The sequence below is a fragment of the Vigna unguiculata genome, chromosome 7, assembly GCF_037176805.1.
Source record: "Vigna unguiculata cultivar grain cowpea cultivar isolate G323 ecotype 2 chromosome 7, ASM3717680v1, whole genome shotgun sequence".
NCBI classification, from domain to species: domain Eukaryota; kingdom Viridiplantae; phylum Streptophyta; class Magnoliopsida; order Fabales; family Fabaceae; genus Vigna; species Vigna unguiculata.
This window is the reverse complement of record NC_140798.1, coordinates 38,605,028-38,628,455: the sequence shown is the minus strand read 5'-3', so window position 1 is coordinate 38,628,455 and position 23,428 is coordinate 38,605,028. Positions and strand designations below refer to the sequence as shown.

The 23,428-nt window shown below is 33.5% G+C and overlaps 2 protein-coding genes across 4 annotated transcripts; both read right to left on the bottom strand.

The window, feature by feature from the left end:
- Positions 1-230: 230 nt before the first annotated feature.
- LOC114190185 (phosphatidylinositol-3-phosphatase myotubularin-1-like) lies at positions 231-16,157 on the bottom strand. Of its 2 annotated transcripts, XM_028078981.2 has the most exons (19): positions 15,811-16,157; positions 15,644-15,712; positions 12,838-12,912; positions 11,179-11,250; positions 10,375-10,444; positions 9,402-9,451; positions 8,019-8,308; positions 7,830-7,903; positions 7,642-7,705; positions 7,228-7,287; positions 4,879-4,978; positions 4,657-4,770; positions 3,617-3,786; positions 3,407-3,491; positions 3,009-3,227; positions 2,215-2,274; positions 2,051-2,115; positions 1,147-1,426; positions 231-993 (listed from the first exon to the last, which is right to left on the bottom strand). In XM_028078981.2, the coding sequence occupies exons 1-19, from the start codon at positions 15,922-15,924 to the stop codon at positions 490-492; spliced, it is 2,535 nt and encodes an 844-aa protein (XP_027934782.1). In that variant the 5' UTR covers positions 15,925-16,157; the 3' UTR covers positions 231-489. The 2 variants fall into 2 exon arrangements, with proteins under 2 accessions (XP_027934782.1, XP_085531823.1); XM_085675697.1 differs by lacking the exons at positions 12,838-12,912; positions 15,644-15,712; positions 15,811-16,157 and having other exon boundaries at positions 10,382-10,444.
- A 3,031-nt stretch (positions 16,158-19,188) lies between these two features.
- On the bottom strand, positions 19,189-23,032 carry LOC114191039 (uncharacterized). Of its 2 annotated transcripts, none has more exons than XM_028080187.2 (2): positions 22,864-23,032; positions 19,189-21,434 (listed from the first exon to the last, which is right to left on the bottom strand). In XM_028080187.2, exon 2 carries the CDS (start codon positions 21,425-21,427, stop codon positions 19,625-19,627), a length of 1,803 nt encoding a protein of 600 aa, XP_027935988.1. In that variant the 5' UTR covers positions 21,428-21,434; positions 22,864-23,032; the 3' UTR covers positions 19,189-19,624. The 2 variants fall into 2 exon arrangements, with proteins under 2 accessions (XP_027935988.1, XP_027935987.1); XM_028080186.2 differs by having other exon boundaries at positions 19,189-21,483; positions 22,864-23,021.
- Positions 23,033-23,428: the final 396 nt, after the last annotated feature.

Below are 23,428 nucleotides of genomic sequence, written 5' to 3'. Positions count from 1 at the left end.
TAATTTTCACACACGTATCCTTGTCTTTTTCAAAATCCTACACTATCCGTGTATTGGAACTCCAACGTACGTATGACTTAACTCGCTTCACTATTGTACTGATATGGTTGACAGTTATATCCACACACTTAAAATTATTTGTCATAACTAACCTATTGAACCTCTAAAACCTTTTCCTGTCTTATTTTAGTGAAATATAATAAATACCAAGTCACCGTGTTCTGCAAGAATGAGCTGCGAATTATAGTTGCTATATACATTGATCCCTCTAGATATAAAATGATCATCTGTACAAAATTGATCTTATTGAAGAACAATGATTGAGCGACTATTCTAGATATGAATGTGGACCACCATGATGATGATCTCCAGCCAACTCCGATAACCTGTACAATTTGGGAGACCCTATAAAAATGAGAGGGTCCTCTACTTGAGGAGTGCTAAAAAGAATCAACGACCATTCTGAATGTTTAAAGAAACCAAAATTGGTTACTCAGACTTGAAATAAGTATCATCAATTGACAGCTGGTCAAATGCATCAAAGTTTGCCTTGAGGCCAACATACTGACTACCTAGTTGAGCACAACCACCCTTCGGCCACCTACAGCCTCCAGCTGCAGAGCCAAATGGGCATAGAGTTTCACATACCCGAACAATCCCATTGTTTCCATCATCATCTTCTGTTGTAACTAGTACTGAAACAGGTGCCTCCGTTTTCTCATCACGCACATTACTATTTGATTCTTTTCTTGAGGAACAACACACAATGTCTGGGTTGCTTTCAATGTCAACAGTGCATTCACCACTACCAGACACATGAACCTTGCACCCCATTGACTGAATTGCACGCTTTATAGCCATATTTTCTTTGCTCACACTCTTTGCCATGTTCATAGCTGAGCTGTTTAGCTGCTTCTCACGTCGTAATTCAGCATTCAGTGACTCCATGGAATTTGTAACTTCTTTAACTTTTCTTTCTGCCATTTCTTTAGCCTGTTACAATCCCAACAAGATCATTAGTTCCACAAAGGGCATTCTAAGGAGCTACAACCATGTATTAATCAGTAGTGACTTCCCAGAAAGATGGAAGACGATTGCTTTTAAATGGATCATAACCAAAATAAGAAAATAGAGGAAAATAACAACCTTCTGCATCTCAGAGCATTTCATAACTATCTTCCTGCATTGTGCTTCAATCTCCCCGGCTTGTGCTTCTTCTGGGCATGCCCAACGAAGGTGGAATTGAGGCCACAACGTAGGGGCCAATGCTGCTGCTGGGGGCAGAAGAGGACCATTATGCTTGAGTGAATCATAGAAGGGATTGTAATGCACATGAGAACCTCCTTCTGATGTCCTTAAATCAGCTAAATAAGCCCACAGACATCCACATGCCTCAAAAACATTGCATTTCTGCCTCTCCTTCTCACTAAAAGAATTGTAATCAGAACAAATACAATAACCAGCATCAGGACAACTGCAATTTGTCCAATACTGCATCATGACATTTACGTCCTCTAGTTTTAAAATAAACATACAACTACTAAGGTTTTTAACAAAATAACAAAATAGACATCCACCTCCCTTATAGTTTTAATAAATTAAATGACATTCATCACCCTTATGTTTTTTTAATAAAGTGACACTTGCCTTATTTTATTTAAATATAACCTTTACTAAAAAACAAATAAAAAGTAGGAAAATTACATATTAAAATTGTAAAAAAATTAAAGAATTTATAAATTTAAAATTAGAGTGAACCATAAGTTTGAGGGAAATACTTTTGTCCAAGTAAAAATAACAAAATTTGAGGGATAAATGAAACATAACTGCTGCAAAAAATAAAGCGTAACATTTCACAATTGTTTACTATATGTCAGCCTATGAGCAAAAAGTCCATATTGCTACGAAATTATAATTCTTAAATCCTATACTATGTCTTGCTAGTGAAACCTACTCACTACGTTGTTACCTTTCACTGCATTAGAGTTAGAAAAAAGGGTGTCAATGACCACAACCATTCCATGGAGAAGACAAGTTGCAAACAAAGTACCTGTTACATAAGAAGTTTCCAAAACGACAAGAAAGCATGCAGTCTATGAAGTCCACCAGGAAAGCCTGGGTCATTGAAAATAAAATACAAGTTACTAAAAGAAAAGATACTAGAAAGAAAACCATGCAACGAAAACAAATAGGTAAACATTCAAGGGTGCATACCGCAGAGAATTGAAAAGCAAAAGGATACATCCGCAATAATTGTGAAACACAATCAACCCACTGAAACAAATACAAGAAAGTAAGCTCATAATAGAAAAACACTGAAGATAACTGTTATACAAAACGTAGATTCAAATCGAAGTAAAGCACCAAATATAAAAGGCAAAGAAAGAACAAAATAGCCATCCAAACTCCAAATCTAAACATGCAACTCTGCTCATAATTAAAGCCAAGCTGAAACTGGTAGAAAATTATATTTTATGCTAGTATAACAATAATGCCATTAAGTGAATTTGTGTACAAGCTAACTCACCAGTGTAACACTATAAGCAAATTATCCAACCATCATTTCAAGAGAATAATACAAAATCATCCTTAAAATGATTTAAAAATGAAGAGCACCCTTGGTGTTAAATACAATTTTAAAAACATGGAAAACCAAAATAAAGTTTAGTAAAGATTGTCCAGCACGTGTCATACAGATACAGGAATAGGTGTAGGACACAGGTCCCACAAATCAATTCTTGAAGCAAGGCAAATGTATGTACTTCGTAGTGATATCAACCTTGAAAGGATTAGCTTAAGCCATAAAAGAAGGAAAATGAAGCATTTACTGCAGTCTTTATTTGAATGAAATTTCTATGGAAAAATCGAGAAAACATAACCCAGCTAATTATTATAAACTACATAGTTGATTAAATGAAGCCCACAGACAACAGAACCCTTCTTCCCACACTGGGTGTGGTGGGCTAATGCCTAAACCATTTAATCCATATCTAAAATAAGAAACCAACCTGCAAAAAAATAGGAGAATAGTTGTTGGAGTTATGTGAGTGGGATGAAGCTGGAGGTTGTGATGAAAATGTTCCTGTTGACTGGCGCACGGGTGACGGTGCGAAATTTCCAGTTGAAGGCTGCCTAGATAACTCGAAAGGCATGTTGCCAGTTCCTGGCATTCCCACCCGATCAGAAAATGGATGACCAAAAGCAAGCCAGTCTTTTTCAACAAGTGCCTGCATAAGGAAGAAAAATGTGAAGAAAAATTAAATAGCACATGTATTGATTCATTTTCCAAAATGTTAAAAAAATGTGATAGTTTGACTATGGAATGTCAAATAGTTAAACTTGTTAATCTTCCTATGGTGACATTGAAATAGAATTATATTCAACAGTTGAGTAATGCCAGCCTTACCTGAAACCCTGTGAATGTGCGATAATACGGATCAAGCAACAAATTAGCTAGTGAAACCAACTGGCTTGTCCTATCCCATCCATCACTGCATTAAAAAAAAGGGAGTAGAGGGGGGGGTGAAAGGCTGCTAGATACCAAACAAAGTTAAATATCATCAGAAGGAATAGATTGTTAATTCTCAATCTAGATTTCACAGTTTTAAACTAGCACCTGCAATGCACAAGAACAGAAGAGTTTTCCATTGCAACACGAGCAGCAATCCAAGCTGCTCCGGCCAACACATTCTGAACATGCAGTAACCATCCACTGTCCCCAAGGGTTGATACCGAAGCAGACATACTACTTAGATTGCCACCACCCCACGTTGACCCACCTTGTCTCTAAATAAACTCGTAAACAGTGAGAATAAAATTCGAGAATAAAATTCGGAAAAAAATAGAAACAGACTGTTAATTGATCCCCAGCATAGTTAACCCAGCCAATCATAAACTGAGGATATTTAATATTAGATTAAATCAGTTTGGAAAAGAAAAATCATCAGACCCAATCAATCATTAATTCACCATAAAAATAGTTTAGTTTAAAATTTAAATCCAATTCAATTGACTTGAGTTAAAAGCATTTGGGATTGGATCAGTTTTCAATTTCAGTCTTTCATTTTTCTTTGGAGTATTAAAAAAATTACCAAGATATGTAATTAATCTAATTTTTTTTTTTAAAAACATGAAGTATCTAATCTACAAGTCATTATAGAGCTAATAGCTGTATAACTTTTCAAATCTATACTATTAAATTCACAACTTGAAAAATGATAATTATGTTTATATACTTTTATATAATAAAGGTAATATACAAGAGATCTCGTAAATTTATAAATAAAATCATCAGCATACTTATAAGTTTGGTTTGGATTAGATTGATTTTTGAAATCAAATCCAAACTTCAATACAAAAGATAGTTTTTTTTTTTCAGTTTTTTGCACTGGTTTTTATGAACCATACATAAAACAGTTCAGTAGAAAAGTATGAGAAATGTCATGCCATCAGTATGAATTCTTAAATTGTTTAACCATACTGGATTATTTGAAGAGGTATAAGAGAAATACTTTTGTGCATGCATCTAAAGTTTTCATCAAAGCAAAAATTTTAAAAACAGTTTACTCTAACAGCTCCAAAGTGTGTTATTCTAATAGCCCAGTCAATTCATCTAATGCCGCAACAGGTAAAATGTTCAAACATTCACAGACTAACCAAGAAAGAGGACATTCCATCTGATGACGCTCTGCCATGGGTATCCATGTATTCTCGGAGCCGAACAAAGCTGTCTCTCATCGCATGGATGTTGTCTATCCCCAAGAAGACTACCTGGTAACATAAAATAAGAATTCAGGTACTTCGGAAGTAAACTGAAATTTATAATTCTGACCGGATAAAACAAAAAATCACAATTGGTCAGTTCAAGCCTATCACAACCTCAGATTGAAAATAGTTTGATGATGATTCTGAACCACCTCCCATGGCTCCATTAGCCAATGCATTTTTTCTTGGCCGTGCATCAACAATATATAACTTTCTGAAATATAATTTGGACAGAAGTTTCAAAAAATGCAGAAAATTGGACCAAATCACACCACAACCACCACACTCCCTCACAAACACAAAGAAGACACATAACTACCTGAAGATATAATCACATACTCTGTCAATAGAATATTTAAATGTCAGTTATAATTACTTATGGAAATCAGTTAAGGCCAAAAAGTTCAGATGGTTTTTTCCAACAAGGATGGGGAAGGAAATTGATAGAACTCTTACAGAGATAAAAGGAAATGTAATTTTTAATTGACTAATAGAGAATATCTCCCTATGAGAATGACACAAGCGCTAGATATTTCAAGAGGTCTGAGAAACTCTTCACAAGTTTATAATTCAAAGATGTCCCCCTACAGTATCCCATTAAACCCCTTTTATAGTGTTAAACTATAGGGAAGAGAGAAACACTAATATGGAACTGTGTTTCTAAGACAGGGTGTATACCTTCTTTATATGGAGAAAAAGAAACCAAGGCAATAAATAGAGGGATTTGATATCCTCTCTAATTGCAAAAAAGATATAATATGGGAAGAAATAAAAAAGGTTCCTAATAATACATGTATAATTTAGATATTCCTCACTATACTGGATCAGCTCCTTATTTATTACTGTGATTATAAGATCTACTACTTATTCCTACAATTACAGAACTTCTCCTCAAGCTAGATCATATGGTCTTATGTACCTAGTTTGATGCAAATATAATAAACCATCAGTCCTCTTCTTAGAGATTAGTGAATGTGTCAATCAGTTGTTTGTTAGAATTGACAAATGTAATGGTGATGTCTCCATGCTCCAATTTTTCTCTTATTAAATGAGAATCCACATCAATATGTTTGATCCTCTAATGAAAGACAGGATTAGAGGTAATGAGTAACGATGCCCAGTTGTCACATATAAGATACATTTGAGAAGTTTCTCCGAATTTAAGTCCTTTGAGGAGTTTTCAGCCGTATGAACTCACGAGTAACTAATGTCATTGCCCTATATTTTGCTTCTGCCCCTAACTTTGCCACAACATTTTTGTTTCTTACTTCATGATATTAAATACCTTCAACAAGAATACAATACCCCGGAGTGGGGCGTCTATCACCTACTGACCCTAGGGGTGGCAAAGGTCATTGTTCGCCCACAAAAAAACAGTGCAGAGCAGGCTGGTCAGCCATAGCCAAGCAGTTAAAAAATCTTGACCTGTAGAAAAAGTAGAAAAAAAACAAAGGGGTTCTAAAGTAGAAAACAAACCAAATTTTGACACATGATACTTTCCAACGGTGTTAACACCAAATTAACCAAAGGTACCAAATTGACTCTATTTAACAAATATTGGGACTCAATTGAGTGTGTGTGTATATATATATATATATATATATATATATAGAGAGAGAGAGAGAGAGAGAGAGAGAGACTATTTTAAAATACAATAAATAACATAATAACATAACAATTTTTATATCTATTATTATTATTAGTTTGTCGTATTATATATATATTTTTAAATATCTTTTTCTAATATTATTCTTCTTCTATCATTATTCTAATTGATTATATGATATATTATACTTAGAAAAAATATTGAACTTAAATGTTGGCCCAACAGTTCAACATAGTAAGAAGGAGGCCCAGTGGTCCAGCATTGTTAGAGCGGATTGAAATCGAAAGAGATAAAACCCTAATATGGTGAGCCTGCAACCCTAAAACTGAGGTGGAGAAAATAAATGGGAGTAGTGAGATGGCAAAGTGTGGAGGAGAATCAAAAACACAAAAACAGAGCGGAGCAGAAAAGACACCAAGAGAGATCTACTGGTGCAATAGGCGATTGCAACATCAACACCCAAAATAGCCAGATTATTGCAAGAGAACCAATGAACCCATGAAATCATTTCCTAGGTGCATTTTGCATATATCTTGACCTAGAAACAAACAAAGCTAGTGTCATTTTTGGCTAATTTCTAGTGTCCAACTGAGCTCAGTAAGTTGCCTCTAAACTCACAATTTCACACGAGTTTAACCAAGTTTGTTCAAGTTTCCATGAGCCTACTTAAAAACGATTCTAGCGAGTTAAACAGGTTTAAGCTAGTGGAAACGTAAACTCGAGTTTACAAGTTGAGTCACAATTTTGATAACTATGCTCACCGTCATTCTTTATAATGAAGATTCAACAAGGTAAAATGGGGATGTACATTGCCTGCATAACACGGTGAAAGAGTATGATATTAATATACATCTTACCTCCTTGAGCCACTATCTAGCTTGCCACAGAGTGCGGCCACAAGTTTTTCATCCATGTTGCTGGAGGAAAAAACATGAAAAAGCTTGTCAGTGTTCTGTTCATTTCATTTATTATAAAAGAACTTATTTAAAGAAAGCATCATTCAGAAAAAAAGAAAAGAAAAGATCTAAACAGTCCCCTCTCCCCCATAAAACAAATAAATGAAATCACTACACCATAAGATGTAAAGAAATCACAGTTCACTCCATTCACAATATACCACATTAAACGAACACAATACCGCACTAATCATGATGTTTACACAAAATTTACAACAGCATTACACCAGAATGCCATTTGACAATGCACCTGGAACAAACAATATGTTTCTTTTGCCTTTAAGAGGGCATATTTGATAAAATAGAAAGCATTACCTCCTCATGTTCATCATAATACCAACTAAGGGTTGAGAAGATCGTGCAACAACTGCTCCAGTCACTGTCATCAGTAATTCCATAGAGTTAGAAGGCCATCCTCTAATTACAATAACAAATGGCAAAAGTACAGAGAGAAAAGAATGGAAAAATAAGAAACATAAATGAAACCTAGATTCTGCACTTACGTGGATGGCACCATGAAACTACAGGTAGCCGACCTCTTGCACGGAAGCTGGATGCCTGGAGCACTTCATCATCACTAGCATTGAGACAATTCGTGGTAAACAAATAGTGGTTCAGGGGTCTCAAGCTTGTCAATATAGACAAAAATCACAACTAGTGAAAAAGTAGAAAGTTTGGCCTCAATAAATTACCTAATGATCTTTGGAACAACCAAAGCAAATGGATAACTCTGGCACATTGTATAATTGGAATTCACGCTACTTATTCTCCATAGTTCATTTGACCAGGTGAACGACCCATTTTCAATTATATCCATTGATGCATGATAAGAACCAAGGCAAAGAAGCCGACAATATTCATCTAGTAAACGGACCAGTGGAGTAGCGTTCTTAAACCTGGAAGGTCCTGAAGCAAAAGCATAAAGATCCCACAATCTTGTTGGCTTTGTACACCTCAGTAGCGCATCAAACACCACACGTCTCTGTAAAATTTTCACAATTATCATTAGATCCCAAACATGTTATAAGAAAATAAAAAGCAACCACTGACATCCTCACTGGCCTACAACACTTTTAAAGTTAAGTGTACCAACAACTACTTCAGATATTTTCTATGTCATCAAGTATAATAAAATGATTAATAGAGCACCAAGAATTCCAACTAGTATATAATATAATTAAATTTCCGCATTTTCACTTAAATTTCTTGCTTTTTCCTGCCAATGAAAGTTGGCTCAATTGGGACGGTCATGATTTAAGCTGAACCAATGTAAAGGTCTTGGATCTGATTCTTGCTAATGATCCGCTATCAGTAGGCATCCCCTAATTGTTGTGCACTTTACCTTCGTTGTGAAACAACTTAAGCACCTCCTCGACTTTTGTAAAAAAACTCAATGAGAGGTTATAGAAACCCGAATACAGTCAGTAAGAAGATAAACTTGCTCTATATTTGTCAAAACCATGCTGCTCATTATGTATTTTAGGAAGTTTTTTATTTGATACATTCTATATTTTTAATCTTTATTACAAGTGTATATTAAAACTAGGATTATGTATTTTAAAACAATCCCATAATCACATACGTAAACCAAAAACTAACCTTAAATGTTGGGGCCCCCAAAATTTATAAGGTTAAAAGCATATTAATGAAAAAATCAATTAATTCATTAGTAGAAGCATATATCTTGAAGAGAACTTGCAAAAAAAATCAAGCCACATCTATCCTGTCCAAGGATCATCTACAAAGGCCTGCTGAAAAGAAAACACAGGTTTGTATTTCATTGTACCCCTGTTCGCTGCAATTACATGTGTCTTAGAGTCGTTCATGGTGATCACATAGGATCCATGTGAAAAACTTTTCTGGGTTTGGTTGCAGTTCCCGGTGAAGGAATGAAGGGAAAAAGGGGAACTAAATTGATACATTAGAAGTATTCACAACAGCCTTTCATTTGAAAGATGTTAATGACATTTTGACCATTTATAAAGATGAACTTCAAAAGTGTAAATAAAACCACGATAAAAGTGAAACTTACACCCTTTTACAAGGTCACACAGCTACTTTCTTGGTAGAATTACCTGTTTTGTACGTGGTCTGAAACTGAAGACCAAAATTCTCATATCTTTTCCTGCATAAGTAAATCAAGAATATTATTATTCCTCTATTAAAAAAGGGCTATTTAGATTTAACACACTACAAATGTGGAGTATAAAGAATCCCCCCTTAATAAAAAAGGAAAAAAGTAACGCAAAAAATATTATTGCAGAAAGCTGCTCAATTTATATCATAAAGTAAATCCTTTACGCCATGCACTTTACACCCAACAGAAGCAGCACACAATGTATGCTAGTATTTATTAATATTAATTAAAAAATAAATACACAGACAGAAAGAACTAACTAGCTAGCCATCAAGACATCAAAATTTAAAGTTCTACCCAGTTTTAGCCCAAACTCAAAATAACATTGTTCCAAATAAAAGTTGTCATCACAGATTACAATAGAACGTTTAAAACCATAGTACACTTAATGAATATACCAAAAGAGCAAGCAATTTAAGGTGCCCATAAATTTGCAACATATTAATAGTTCTCAGAAATATAAAACCGACTCTGTGTGCCTTCCCTAACAACTAAAATTTCTAGGAAAGTTGGTGTTTGACATGGTATCAAAGCATATATGGTTAAGTGGGGCACGACATGATTGCAATCTTTGTCAACCCCATTCTTCTAAAATATGTTGAATTTAAGAAAAAGAAGAACAAGCATGTCTACTGTCCATGCTTTAAGGCTGAAGGAATCTTGAGTAAGGGGGTATGATACAGAGGTCTATAACCAATATTGTAAATGCGTTTTAGGCTACGTTAACACATTGTTTCATTTGACCTATTATTGAATGTAAAGAGTCAACCGTGAAGGGAACTTAGGTTTCCAATCAATTGCAAGATTTATCTCCTATTTAATAATTAATAATTTATGTACAAATCTTGTATAGTTATTTCATTAATTACATATTTAAAAGAAAATATTGACTTAGAGAAGCTTTTGCATACCAATCACCTGGAGCAGTCTCTGAGCTGGTGTCTTGTCTACATAACGATTATTTGACTGAACCTTTACAACCTGGATTTATAAGAGAGCATTGTATGAGATTCCAGATAATTGCAACAAAAGAAGGTACCAGAATCAAGCCACAAAAAGTACACTCATATGTTCATAAGTCATAACACCACATAAATATAATTATTTTCACAACATTAATAGAATGAGAAAGAGTACAGATAATAGTTCCTGTTGCTGAGCTCATATGAGCATATCACCTAATGACACAAATCCATCTCATTGACAAGTCAATCAAATAAAAAAGTCCAGAATCATTCAAAAAAATTGTTTTATAGAACTAACCATTTAAAATATCAAAGTTCTAATTTCCATTAATGAATCAGTCTAAGTATACTTTGGGTATTTGTGGTACATAAAACAATTAGTAATAAATTCAAGACTTCATGTATTCTACAACCAATTGCTAAATTCTAATGTAAAATAATATGAAAGTGTGTCCACGTGAACATTTGTACACTGAAAGGCGAAGAAAAGAATAAAACAAAAATAAGTGAAGAAATAGATGGGACTAAAATGGAGGCTGAAAAATGCATGCAAAAGGGATATGCATGGTCAATCAAAATTATTATTCAAATTTCATTTCACATGTCCGATTATAGTATATACTAGTATGTCAACATATATGTGAAGCAGACAAAGAGAAAGTTTGGATCAATCTAATGCAGCATAACTAAAGTAGATAACAATATACACACAAAAGAAAATAGTTGGCAGAAAATATTGCATGAACTTACTATCTTGTTAAACTTCTCAATGGTTGCCAGTGGTATCGTTCCAAGGGAAATGACTTTTCTAGTTCCCTCACTCTAGAAAATGCAAGGAAATCAAAGAATAAAGTCAATACAGGTTATTTACAAATAACTAGGCAGGTAACAAAAAAGGCACACCAATCCGCAACAGAACTCAGGAGCTTAATAAGCCTGACATTGGATGAAGGTGAGGCAAATAATTGCCACCAACTGTATCCAATAAAAGAAACAGAATTTGGCATAAGAAAATAATGTTCCATAAACTAATTATATAATTCACATTCCATACAACAGATGCTAATGTTCAGCATATGAATCAAAAGTTAGACTCTGCAAGTGTAATACATAAGTGACTTACAAAAGAAGATAAACACCTAAGCAATCAAGGGACATCAACCAGCACACAATAAAAAATAAACTCTTCCTCTTTCAGTCGGTGACTTTATTTTTTTCTCCTCTCTCCATTAAATGCAACACTCCAAACCAGTTTCTTTTAGATAGAGCAGTTTTTTAGTGGCAGTTTCTCATTTTTTTCATCCGCCTTTAGCGCCAATACCCCAAAAAACCAGGATCCTTTCTTTTGTCAAATCTCCCCTCCCTTACCCTACTGAACTCAGCATGCTTCCAATTCCACTGCCCCTCTTCAGTCTTCTTTTTCTAATCATTTTACATATTTTCACCCAATTTATATTGTATTTTATAGTTCTTTTTGTGGAAAAAATGTTTTTGGTCACTGTACTTTTGGTCAAATTTAATTTGGGTCCAAAATCAGATTTGTCCAAAAGTGCAAGGACTCAAACCACACTTTTTCCCTTTTAAAATTTGATTTAGCAGGCACTCACTGACCTTGTCAGAACATATCTAAGCCTAACACCAGTAAAAATTGAAGTTGGTGTACTGAAGATTGGAATCGACCATGGCTAGAAAGGTAAATCACGAATTATGTCTAGGCTCACACACATGCATTAGCTACAGTTTCAAGCTTGATGGTCAGGTCAGGTGCTATGAACAGTACCAACAGCATAGAAATTTAAGGCTCGAAAGATTTGGAAAAGGAAGAATTGAACAACAAAAAACCATGGTAAGGTGAATGTTTGATACAACAAAACAACAGGTTTGAGTAACGTGGAAATTAAAATGCACCTTTTTCTAATATATCTAAAGAGTTAATCATTAAATAGTTTCAAGCATGATGATCGGGTCAGGTCGGGTGCTATGAAGAGTACCAACAACATACATATTTGAAGCTCGAAAGATTGGGAAGAAAGAAGAATTTATCAACAGAAAAACAATGGTAAGGTGCATTTTTTATGACAGCAAAGCAATAGGTTTGGGTAACGTGGAAATTAAAATGCAACTTTTTTCTAAAGAGGTAATAGTGTCTCCAAAACTTCCTCCTTATCAAGTGGTCTGGCCGAATAAAAATTCAAAAATTCTACAGCAGCAGCATGCCATTATTTTGTCAACCAAAATTCTTAATTATCACACCAATATATATTTAATATTATCTTTTCTATGGGTATTAATTGCCTTTCTAGGTTGCAGGCATTCCCAAATCATAAATTCAAGACTTCTATGGCATCATACTACCTCGTAAAGAATTATCCAGGAGTTATGTAGAAAGTACTACAAAACTGAACTTACCAGAAAAATAAGACGGAAATTTGTTACCATCAATGTGCCAGCATCATCTGTATTAACAAGAACAACACCATGTCCCTGAAAATAAACACCAACACCAACTTAGTTTCATTCGATATATTCAATCATGATAAATGTGAATTTAAAATATTAAAGCCTGTATTAAAAGTTAGCAAAAGGTTCACACTAAAGACAAATTTCTAGGAACATTTGCTTTCCAGGTATATTATCATCCTCTTTCCCCCATCCAAAAAAAAAAAAATCGTCCTCTTTCATTGTTGAAGGTTCACATTGAAGAGAAATCAGTTGCTTTCTTGGGTATACTTTGTTCTAGTACATGCAAGCCAGGATTTCTAAAAACAAATGCTTATTTTAAAATCCAATAGCCAGGTTCACATTCTAGTATATTTTAGTTATCAGTTCACAAATGCTTTGATTCTCTCTTCCTCTTTTTCTTTTCCAAGTATTGCACCATTTTCTATGCATCACATATTTTCAAAAATCCTTTGTAATTCTAGTTAATATGTCGAGCATTATTTTTGCATCTCAAGCTAAACATGATTTCAAAGCAAAAAAATTGCCACTAAATTAAACCAAGAGAGATGAACTCAAAATAAATTCAAGGGAAAGTAACAGGAAAATGCATATACTAAACTAAATATTTAACTTTTATTATATCACTGCAAAAGTCATAATTAGACAGTCCAATAGCTGGAACCCATTTATAAGATGTTTATATATATTAGTTCATATTTACATTAAAAAAAAAAAAAAAAAAAAATCAACCCTCTACTCCAGTGTTTAACATGTCATATCTAGGTCAAATATCTTCAACTCTGACTATATGTTTGTTTTCGGAAGCAATGTCATCTACCAAATTGAGCTTGCAGTGAGATAATGTGAAGTAAGGAACAGAACACTGACCCACACTCTGCACACAAAGTCCTATCCACCAGTCCCCACTCCCCACTCCCCCCGGGAACTATCCTCCACCCTGTTTGGCTCCATAATGACTTGAAATATTGAGAAGAAAAGACTGAGTTGCTCACTTTGGCACTCAGCTGTATATTATGTGTGTGTGTGTGTGTATTATATGTGCAAGTATGGGTCAATAAAAGCAGCAATGAGTAAATTGACAAAAAAGAGGGCTACAATATAGAATAGGGGAGGAACCTTAGAATCATTTGCTAGATCAATTAGATGGGGAAATTTTGGAAAAGATATTGAGATGTATATGGAGCCATTACTAAAAATGTGATCAAAAGCACCTAAATCAATTAGTCATGGAGCTTGGCTATTGGATATAAGTCCAAGATATTCTTGGTACTAAGAAAGGTTATGCTCAATTTTTTCTGACTTGGATGCATTGGTTGTTTTCACATGAAAACCACGCAAGGAATAACATGTTTCTTGAGTGTGTCCCATCTTCTTACAATAAGAACACTGAGGTAAACCATTTCTGCCTCCACATGCAATTTTTCGCTCTTTTTAAGAGTAGAGACATGGAGAAGACATGTAACTAAAATTTCCATTGAAGGCATCTCATGGCCAGACACAGAGAAGTATGTATTCATAGCCCATAGAATAAAAATAACATTCAACTGATCGTGCTTTTACTTCATTCCTACCAATGAATCAGCTTCAAGAAACATCTTCAACTACTGCATCGTATAGACGTTAGCCAAAATACTCCTGGCCATCTTTTGAAAAGAACAAGTCTTAAAGTTCTAATAGAACCCACAATATTGGGTTCTATAGACTACCACAACACAACAAAAACACATACTTGAAAATCAAGTTTCAACCACTGAATTTTATTTTCATATTATAGAAGTTGTTGCAGAAGCGAAGGAAGCTTCACTAAAGAAAAGGTTGAATATAATTGATAAAGACCGTGAAAAAAGTATGGAGGTTGAAGAAAGACAAAGTATGGTTTCTTTTAGAGGAAAAGAAAGAGTTGGTTGTAGTAGGGGGGAGTTAAAGTGACTATAAAATCAAATGATAAAAAAAGGCTATAAAGAAGAAGTTGATGCTCAAGTTGCTGAGTGTTGTGCACCAATGATAATCAAAAACGTAAACAGAGGAGACTACAATGCACATTTTCCAATCAAAACAGAAACCGGATGTATCACACAACATAACAATCAATATCTACACCATCATGTTGTTTGAGTGTATGACAGTAATGATTCAGAGCCAATCAGTTGCAGGAAAGAATTTTTATATGGATATTAAATTGGATGATTGTTTGCAGGTCACATGCGTCAAACTCAGTATGCAGTGATTCCACAATGTATTGTGCACATTCACACGGAGGTAACAAAAACAACAGGACTACTAAACCTGATAAAGTTTTCAAGAAATTCTGCAAGCTATTTCGTTGGTATTCATACAACGGTAACCAAGACAACAGAGCCACTGACCCAATAAAGTTTTCAAGAAATTCTATAAGCTATGTAGTTGGGTAAGGAACGTGATGAGTTCAATACAACTTAAGTTTCTGAAACGAATCTTTGATGAGCTACCAAACCTGCATGTACTTCTGGCAAATCCCCAATCACCCTTACCATTCTCAGTCCTATCTTCATTCCCCACATTCTGTACAATTTCGCAGACTAAACACACACGATCAAAACCAGGCTAATTCATTCCAAAACAAAACTTCTAAACAACAAAACCACAACCTCTCCGCAAATAACACTAGAAACAACCTAGATTACCAAAACAAAAAAGACAAACGGCGATTTCTCAAAAATCTTGGAAACAAATGAAACAACAGAGAGAGAGAGTTTAAGGAATTGTTGCGTACTTCGGCGACAACTTGCTCCGCCTCGATCAAGAAATCGAAATTCGCATTCGAAACGAAGTGCGTAATTGGCTGCATATAAATTACGTAGAGAGGTGAATAACAGATTGAATCGAGAAATGAAGAAGGTTGAATAAAAGAAAAAGAAAAGAAAGAAAGAATAAAGAAACCTCAATTTTGGTCCATTCGAGGGCGTCCCAGCTTCCGGTTACTTCCATCTTGGAGAAGTCGGAGACATCCCGGAGAGAGGTTGTTCGAGTGGCACGGTGCTTGGGCACATCCATGCCGGAAACGGCGGAGGAGGTTGGACTCCGGCGAGTGATGTAAGAGGAGAAGAGAGAGAAAGGGTTGCGTCAAATCGAAGAGTACCAAACGTTCAAGCGGGTTATGGTACGGTATGGTAAGTTTCGTGCTCCCGCGTCACATTATTAAGTTATATTGTGCCAAACAAAACTTGTAGGTGTTTGTTTGTAGTGATGCTTCTACCGTCCCGGTGTTCCAAGCCAAGCTATTGTTATCTTTCTCTTCGTAAACATCCTTTAATATTTCCATCTCCACTATTAGTTTTACAACCCTGTTTTTTCTAATTTTTTTATCAAATAATTCTCTTTAAAATATTGTTTTCTTTTCTGTGCATTTTTTACGAATTTTCAAAATAATTAAAAATCTAATTAGATGTTGGGTTTGTTCAGAACAGTTTCTCTTCAAATCAAATACTTTTCAAAAATATATTTTTTTGTTGTAAAAAAACTTGAATCAACTTCTCCTTTTTTAAAAAAAAAAACTTTTTCTGTTTTCATTTTAAACAAACTGATTCGGTTTCTTCACCGTCCACGATTTCTTTTTTTGCTTAAACATCGGTTTGCTTTCTGATTTTTTTTCATTTCCTCCATTTTTTTAATTTATTTATTTTGTTCAATTTAATCATGTTTAGTAACAATATTTAAATCATTAGTTTTTTATAACTTTTTTATTTAAAAAAAAAATTACGTTCCTGTTAAAAAAAGTTTGGAAATTCTAAAAAAATAATAAAACTCGTTTCAACAATTTTATTTATACTAAAAAATTTTAACATTAAAATAATTAAATCTCATTATTTTTAAATTATTAACACTTCTAAAATCTCATTTTCTAAGATTTTATAATTTAATCAAGAGACAAAATTGCATAATTTAAAAATAAAGAAATTATAATTAAATTGAAAAAAAATATATAACCAAATTTAATATAAAAAATTTATCAAACACATAACACGATATTAACTTAACCGTTTATTTTTTTTATTTTTAAAAAATTATAAACAAAAAAAAACTATGTGATAACATGTTGCTCACCATACATTAATTATTTAATCAATGTTAGAAAACAAAATCAGATTAAACAAAATTAATGAATATTAAAACGAAATTAAAAAAATATATATTAAACCAAATAAAAATATCTGAACGAAAATTAGAACCAATATTTAAGTCTTTACATTTTAAACGAATTTGGCAATTAATATAAGATAATTATTTGTGTTTGAACAAGAAAGCTTTTTTGTTTATGCATCTTTTTAAAATAAATAAATTATTTACTTTTAATGGACTCAAATAAAAACTTTAGTGCATAATTAGATTATGGTACCATACTTTAGTACGCACGTATATAAATATTTTGCTCTTATTAGCTTTTATAGTATCTAAACTTTTAAAATTTAGATTCACGTTCCAAGTTTCATTCGTTTTCTTTCCTTTTGTCGGAAAAGAAAAATATTCGACAATTAATAGAAATTTAACGTATTAATAAGGTGACATCGCTTTCAATGCATTCATTGGCAATGAATGACGTGTAAGATATTTGAATTAAAATACAACTTAACAATGTTTTATTTCTATTTCCTGTTAAAATATCTTATACATTTTCCTCGTTATCAATCCATATAATCAATGTCATGACACGCATTTGATATACTCTCATTAATTGTTAAATAAAGTTTATGATGAGAGATTTAGTCTTAAATGTTGGAAAAAAAAAATGTGAATAGTCATAGAATTAAATTAGGAGTGTTTGATTTTTATTTTTTTTTAAGTATGCTGTTTTCTTAATTGTATCAAATTCAATTCCATCCAATTTAACTTAGTTTCTTGTAGATTAGGTGATAGGTTCTTTACGCTGAGCCTCAAATTTAACCTTATTAAAATTATTAAATAATATTAAAATTAATAATATACTAATATTATTATTGAATATAGTTCGTTATTTTATTTTATTAAATTATTTGATTATTTAAATATTAAAAACATAGTCTATTTTACAAAAAAAAAAGTTATTCTAAAGAATTTTTTTTAGATTATAAAATTTAACAAAAAAAATTCAAAAAACTATTATAATGGCATCATCATTACAATAAAATAAAATGTTACTTGAAAGTATGAAAAAAGTATAATATTTTTTATTAGATAACGTGCTAAAATTAATATAAACTGTTTTGTATTATGTTGTCCTTTTAAATTAAAAATTTACTTTAAATATTAACTAATTTTAGATCGAGGTAAATAGACTCGTTTAAAAAATAATTAAAGGGGAATATGAAGTATCTAAACCAAATCGTGCGCTATCAACGTATGATGTGCGCTTCGAAATACATAACTCACACGGTATAAATCTCCCTTTGGTGTTCTAAGTTTCAACAATTGAGTGGTTAAATATATTGATCGATGTTTTGTTCGAAAGTAAAAAATGTGTCTATGTTCACTGCGAAAAAGTCTTATTTGTTGTTAGACCAGTTATAATTTAGTTTGAACTGGTCAAATGATATTTTGGTTTTTAAGGCTGTTTCTTCTTCTTCTTTTTCTCCATTAACAACTCCCAGTATCAAGGAACAAAATCTTTCATCTGTCAGTAGTATTCTGTTTAAAGATATTGATAGACTCAACAGAATAAATGGTTCAACATTTCTTAAGTAAGACAAATATTTACACTGCATCTTTCTCTTTATTTTTTATTTTTTTTATGATTTAAAACTAACCATTGGTATCCAAGTTTTGCTGTTGAAGGAACTGTGAAATGGATATTGAATAAAAAGTTTCTTGCAATTTACTCCTACTGAGTTTGTTGGGAAGAACTGTGAGTTTTGTAATATTAGATTTGTGGAATGATATGGCAGAAGATTATGAAGTGATACCCACCACCATGACTTAAATAATGCATCACAGGGAGAGAAAAAATATGAAGGCAAAAGATAAGTTCTGGGTGTGATTGTTTTAAATCAAGAATAGAATGAGTATGATACTTCGATAATTCTCTCCACATAAAAATCAAATAGTAAGTTCAAAATCTATGTTTCAAGTAATCGCAATATTTCTAACAATTTAATGTTGATTGAACTATAGCGGGAGCAAGGGGCCCCTCCTTGCCCCTTGGATCTGTCACTGATCATAAAAATATCATTTTAATTACTGTCAGTAACAAACAGTCTAAAAAACAAGAAATAAAATGAAAACATTATTAAATTGTTTAAATACTAATTAAAAAAAAACAGAAAATATCTTTACATACCATAAATATAAAGCATTTGAAATCTTTGTGTCTCACCATTCAAAAGATACCGACGTAGAAATTTATAGAATTCAACAGATATCAATATAGAAATATCCCGGCTGATAAAAACTATACATTTAATACATATAAAGCTCATAAATATGCACCCATAGGACTACTATTCAAAGATGAGATATGCGATCCAAGTTAAATCAGCAAGATCTCCTCAAGAAAAATAATACTGAATATTTAAAATGAACATTTCTCACCAAGAATGCATTTCTGACACAATAAACCAGTGTATGTGGGTATTTCTCTCATGCTCCAGGGCACCTATTTCACATTCACTGAGATCTAAGAAGCCAGAAGATTTGTCTCCCTGAAAAGATTCATCCAAATCAATTGCAGGGACTGCACTTTTGTTGAAAAATGAATCCTGCCATGAACTTGACTTAAAAGTGCTTATACATTCAGTTGGGAATATCCATTATCTACCCCACCATGGCCACAGTCTAGCAGAGCTTTTTTATTTAGCTCCCTTGCATATCTCCACACATAATTCAGACCCACAAGAAGCTCAGTAATTATTGCTTCTGTTTTTTCTTGATTTGCAAAGTAAAGGGTTTGTACCAGCAGCACATTTGTTCGGGAAACAAAGCAATGTTGCTCATAACTTCTCTCAGATTGCCATCTTAGCATGTTGTGGGCAAGCGGGGCTAACCATTCTAATATACCCGTCATTGCTTCGGTCCATTCTTCTGCTAGACCTGCATCATACACTGCTGAAGCCATGGCCTTGGAATATGGCTTCAGTTTGATGCTAATAGAAACTCTTACACGTCTCGGTAACATGTTGTACAGATCATCTCTTGCATCAAGACCAATCAAGTAAGGAGATGTTGCCAGCTTCTCAATCATGATGATTACATTTGCATAGTGCAGGGCTAAAGAAGCAGCACCAAGGGATTCAGATGGAGGCTTTAACCTGCACAGGTAATGGAAAGTTGATTGAGGGCTATGAACCTCTTTTCTAGGAGTAACCAGGTTTGCCTTAGGGTCATTGGGATTCTGTGATGCTAAATGAACATCATTTGGGCTTGAGCGGCTATCAGTGACCAAAGAACTGTTGGTCAGTATAGATCCTTTGAAAGGTTCTACTTGAGTCAATCGACTATGTCTTGCATTAATTTCCTTCCCACTTACAGCAGATGAGTGGCCATTTAAGTTCCAAATCTTGCTGCTTTTATTTGTTCCATTATCTGGGACGGGCTTTTTTGAATTTTTTCCAAGAGGACCTGAGAAAAATCTGACACTTCTATTCTTTACTGAACTTAGGCCTGGCTTTGTGGACGAGTCTCCAGCATCTAAAGGAAACATGCTAGCTTTATTTGTTCGAACATTTGGACGAGATGTAGCAGCAAAAGCACCAAGAGGTCCTGAAGCAAATGTGGCCCGAGCTTTGCTAGAGGGTTGGACTGAAGGTTGCAATAATTCAGACACTGATCGACTACCATCAGCGTGATCAGAATTCAAAGCACTTCGATTCTTGATTTTACCAACATCTATTATCTCTTGAATGCCAAATACATTGTTGATCCTTCTGAATATTGTAAATAAAGATCTTGCTAAAATGTTCACCGTGTAATCATATGTTCTGTTCCACAGAGAACTAGCCTTTAAGTTCTTCACCTCGAGCCTCTTCCAGGCAACCTTCTTTTGATAGTCAATTAAATTTGGTCCATCTGACTCGGTGTAAGCCTTCATTCTTCCAAGAGTTTGCTCGAGATCAGCTAGCAGTTCCATCTCTTGGTACAAAGTTGCATTAGTTGATATGAACTTTTCCATCCTTCTTACCTTTTTTTCCATTTTTTTGGAACTGAACTCCCACCGATATGGATCAAAACCAAAAGTGATAAATTCATCAAAGGCATTCTCAAAACCTTTCAAACTTTGATCACTACACTTTCTCCCTAGCCTAGCCACAGATTCAGCTACATGTGCCATATTCTCAAGCATCTCCAGACTGATTAAACGTACAATGAAATTCTCATCTTCCGAAACAAGCTTTCTGATACCCACTGAATTTGTTATCTCTTCTCTCAACTTAGCAACCTGTTTATCACTCAAAGACTGCCACAAGTTAACAAGCTTGGACATTAAGCTTGCGACTTCAAATGCTAATACTCCAAGCACGGCCTTCTCAGAATGAGCATCGTCCTTCCGTTGATTCTTCCATAGAGTTCGAAACCATGATGCACCAACCATTGCTTACCTATGAATTGTAAAAAAATGCTCTTTAAGACAAGTCCTTGGTCATAGCTCTGTAGTACTCCATAAATAACACAAAATAAGATTGTCAAAATGGGTTTTAAGTATCCAGATAAATTTCAATCTGAATCAAATACTTTATGATGCTCAGCACAATATAACAAAATACGAACTTGGTCTTTCTAAAAGGCTCTTTTTGCTATTCTGGCCCATGGCAGGGTAAGGAAGGGGCACGGAAGATTATGCTTGAGGTTATTAAATTTGGCCAAATGAAAAATGGTTTTTCCCTATTACTTACTGCATGCGGCATGAAGTGGACTATCCTAACATCTTTCAACCATGGCAAACTATTCCAAGTGCTTAGATTTTATAGTTTATTATATCATCTTCTGCAACTGTGAAAATTCTACGTGTTTCAAGTACAACAATGGATTATTTGTGAATTAAAAGGCATCTTTTTCCCTTGGAAACCAAGCTATCTTTGCCGACTGCTTTATTAGAATTTTACCTAACTCATGAAACAACCTATTGGATGATCCTCTTTACCTTTATCCGGTCATATATAGTATTTTGATGCAAATAGATGGGCCTAAGATAAATCAATTCATCATATTATAGCTTCATGATATAATTACCAATTTTCCAATGTCTTGGAATATATGGCAAAATCTAGCAGACACAAACTACGAAGCATGTGAAATGGATATCTATATCTTGTGCAGATTAAATTGATGTATAAAAACAGCAATTATACTGTGGTTTAAACAAAATGGGTATAAGTCTCGGTAAGTTCTTAATTTTGACTTCAAATTGTAGCAAAAAATGTTCAAGTTGACCAGACATCAGTCACAATCTTGTATAGATACAACCTTAGTGTAACCCACAGCGATAGAAAAAAAAAAAAAAAAAAAAAAAAAAAAAAAAAAAAAGCGAGATTGCATGAATTTTCAACAAAAAGAAGGAAAATAAATAAAAAGAGGAAATAGGCCCCAACCAAAGAGAGAAAAAGAAGATTCTTTCATTTACATGATTTTGCCCAAGCGTATAATTATAAGGGGGAAATAAGCTCTGAAATCAACTCCATAGTTTCATTCTAGCAATTACTGCTCAAGAATATTTACTACCTTTTTTTTTTTTGTAAAGGAGGAGAATATAAACCAAAATCTGGAGATTCTATTGTTTATCTATCCCCACCCCTCCTTTTCTGTTTACTTGCTTTTTATTTACAAAGAGTACTAGAATCACAAGCTGAAAAGAATATACTTTAGGGTGGAAATGGTTCCACAACAATCCTCACTGCAACTACAAAGGAAAACCGCAGAAACCATGAAATAAAAGAAGATAAAAATCACAATTAATAATGAGTTTGCAAGTTCTAAAGCATCTAATATACACAGAAATTAAAAGTGACAGTGGGAGACCCAGAAACTCACCGATCAAAAAAAAGGAAGACTTGGGCTTGGAGAGAAATAGTTGAGCTGAGAGAGAGAGAGAGGAAGAAAGAGAGAGAAATGGAAGTATATGGAAGTTGTGCAGTGAAAGGAAAATAAGACGAAATTGCAGAGAAAGCGAGTGTATGTATGTGTATGAATGAATGGAATTAAAGACACATTTTCTCGGTTATTTTTCTATTCCCCCTTCACACCCTCCACAGTAATTATTTACCCTAACTCATATGCAGAAAGTAGTTTAAAAAACACTTGACATGCTATTGAAACTTTTTGTCTTGGTTGAAATCTTCTTTAAAATTAAAGCAGTAATTAAAATGCCACTTAACCTTAAAGTGGTTTGAGTTTAAGAAGATTACTTGAATGTGAAATTAAAATATTTAAATACCTTTTTATTATATAAAATTATTTAAATACCTTTAAAATTTTATTGATGTTTATTTTTATTCAAAAAATTGTTAAATTGTATTTATTGGATTTCTTTTCTTAAGCTCTTTTTTAACTACTTGTAAATTACAATTTTATACTTTAGGATACCGAGTCCTATTTT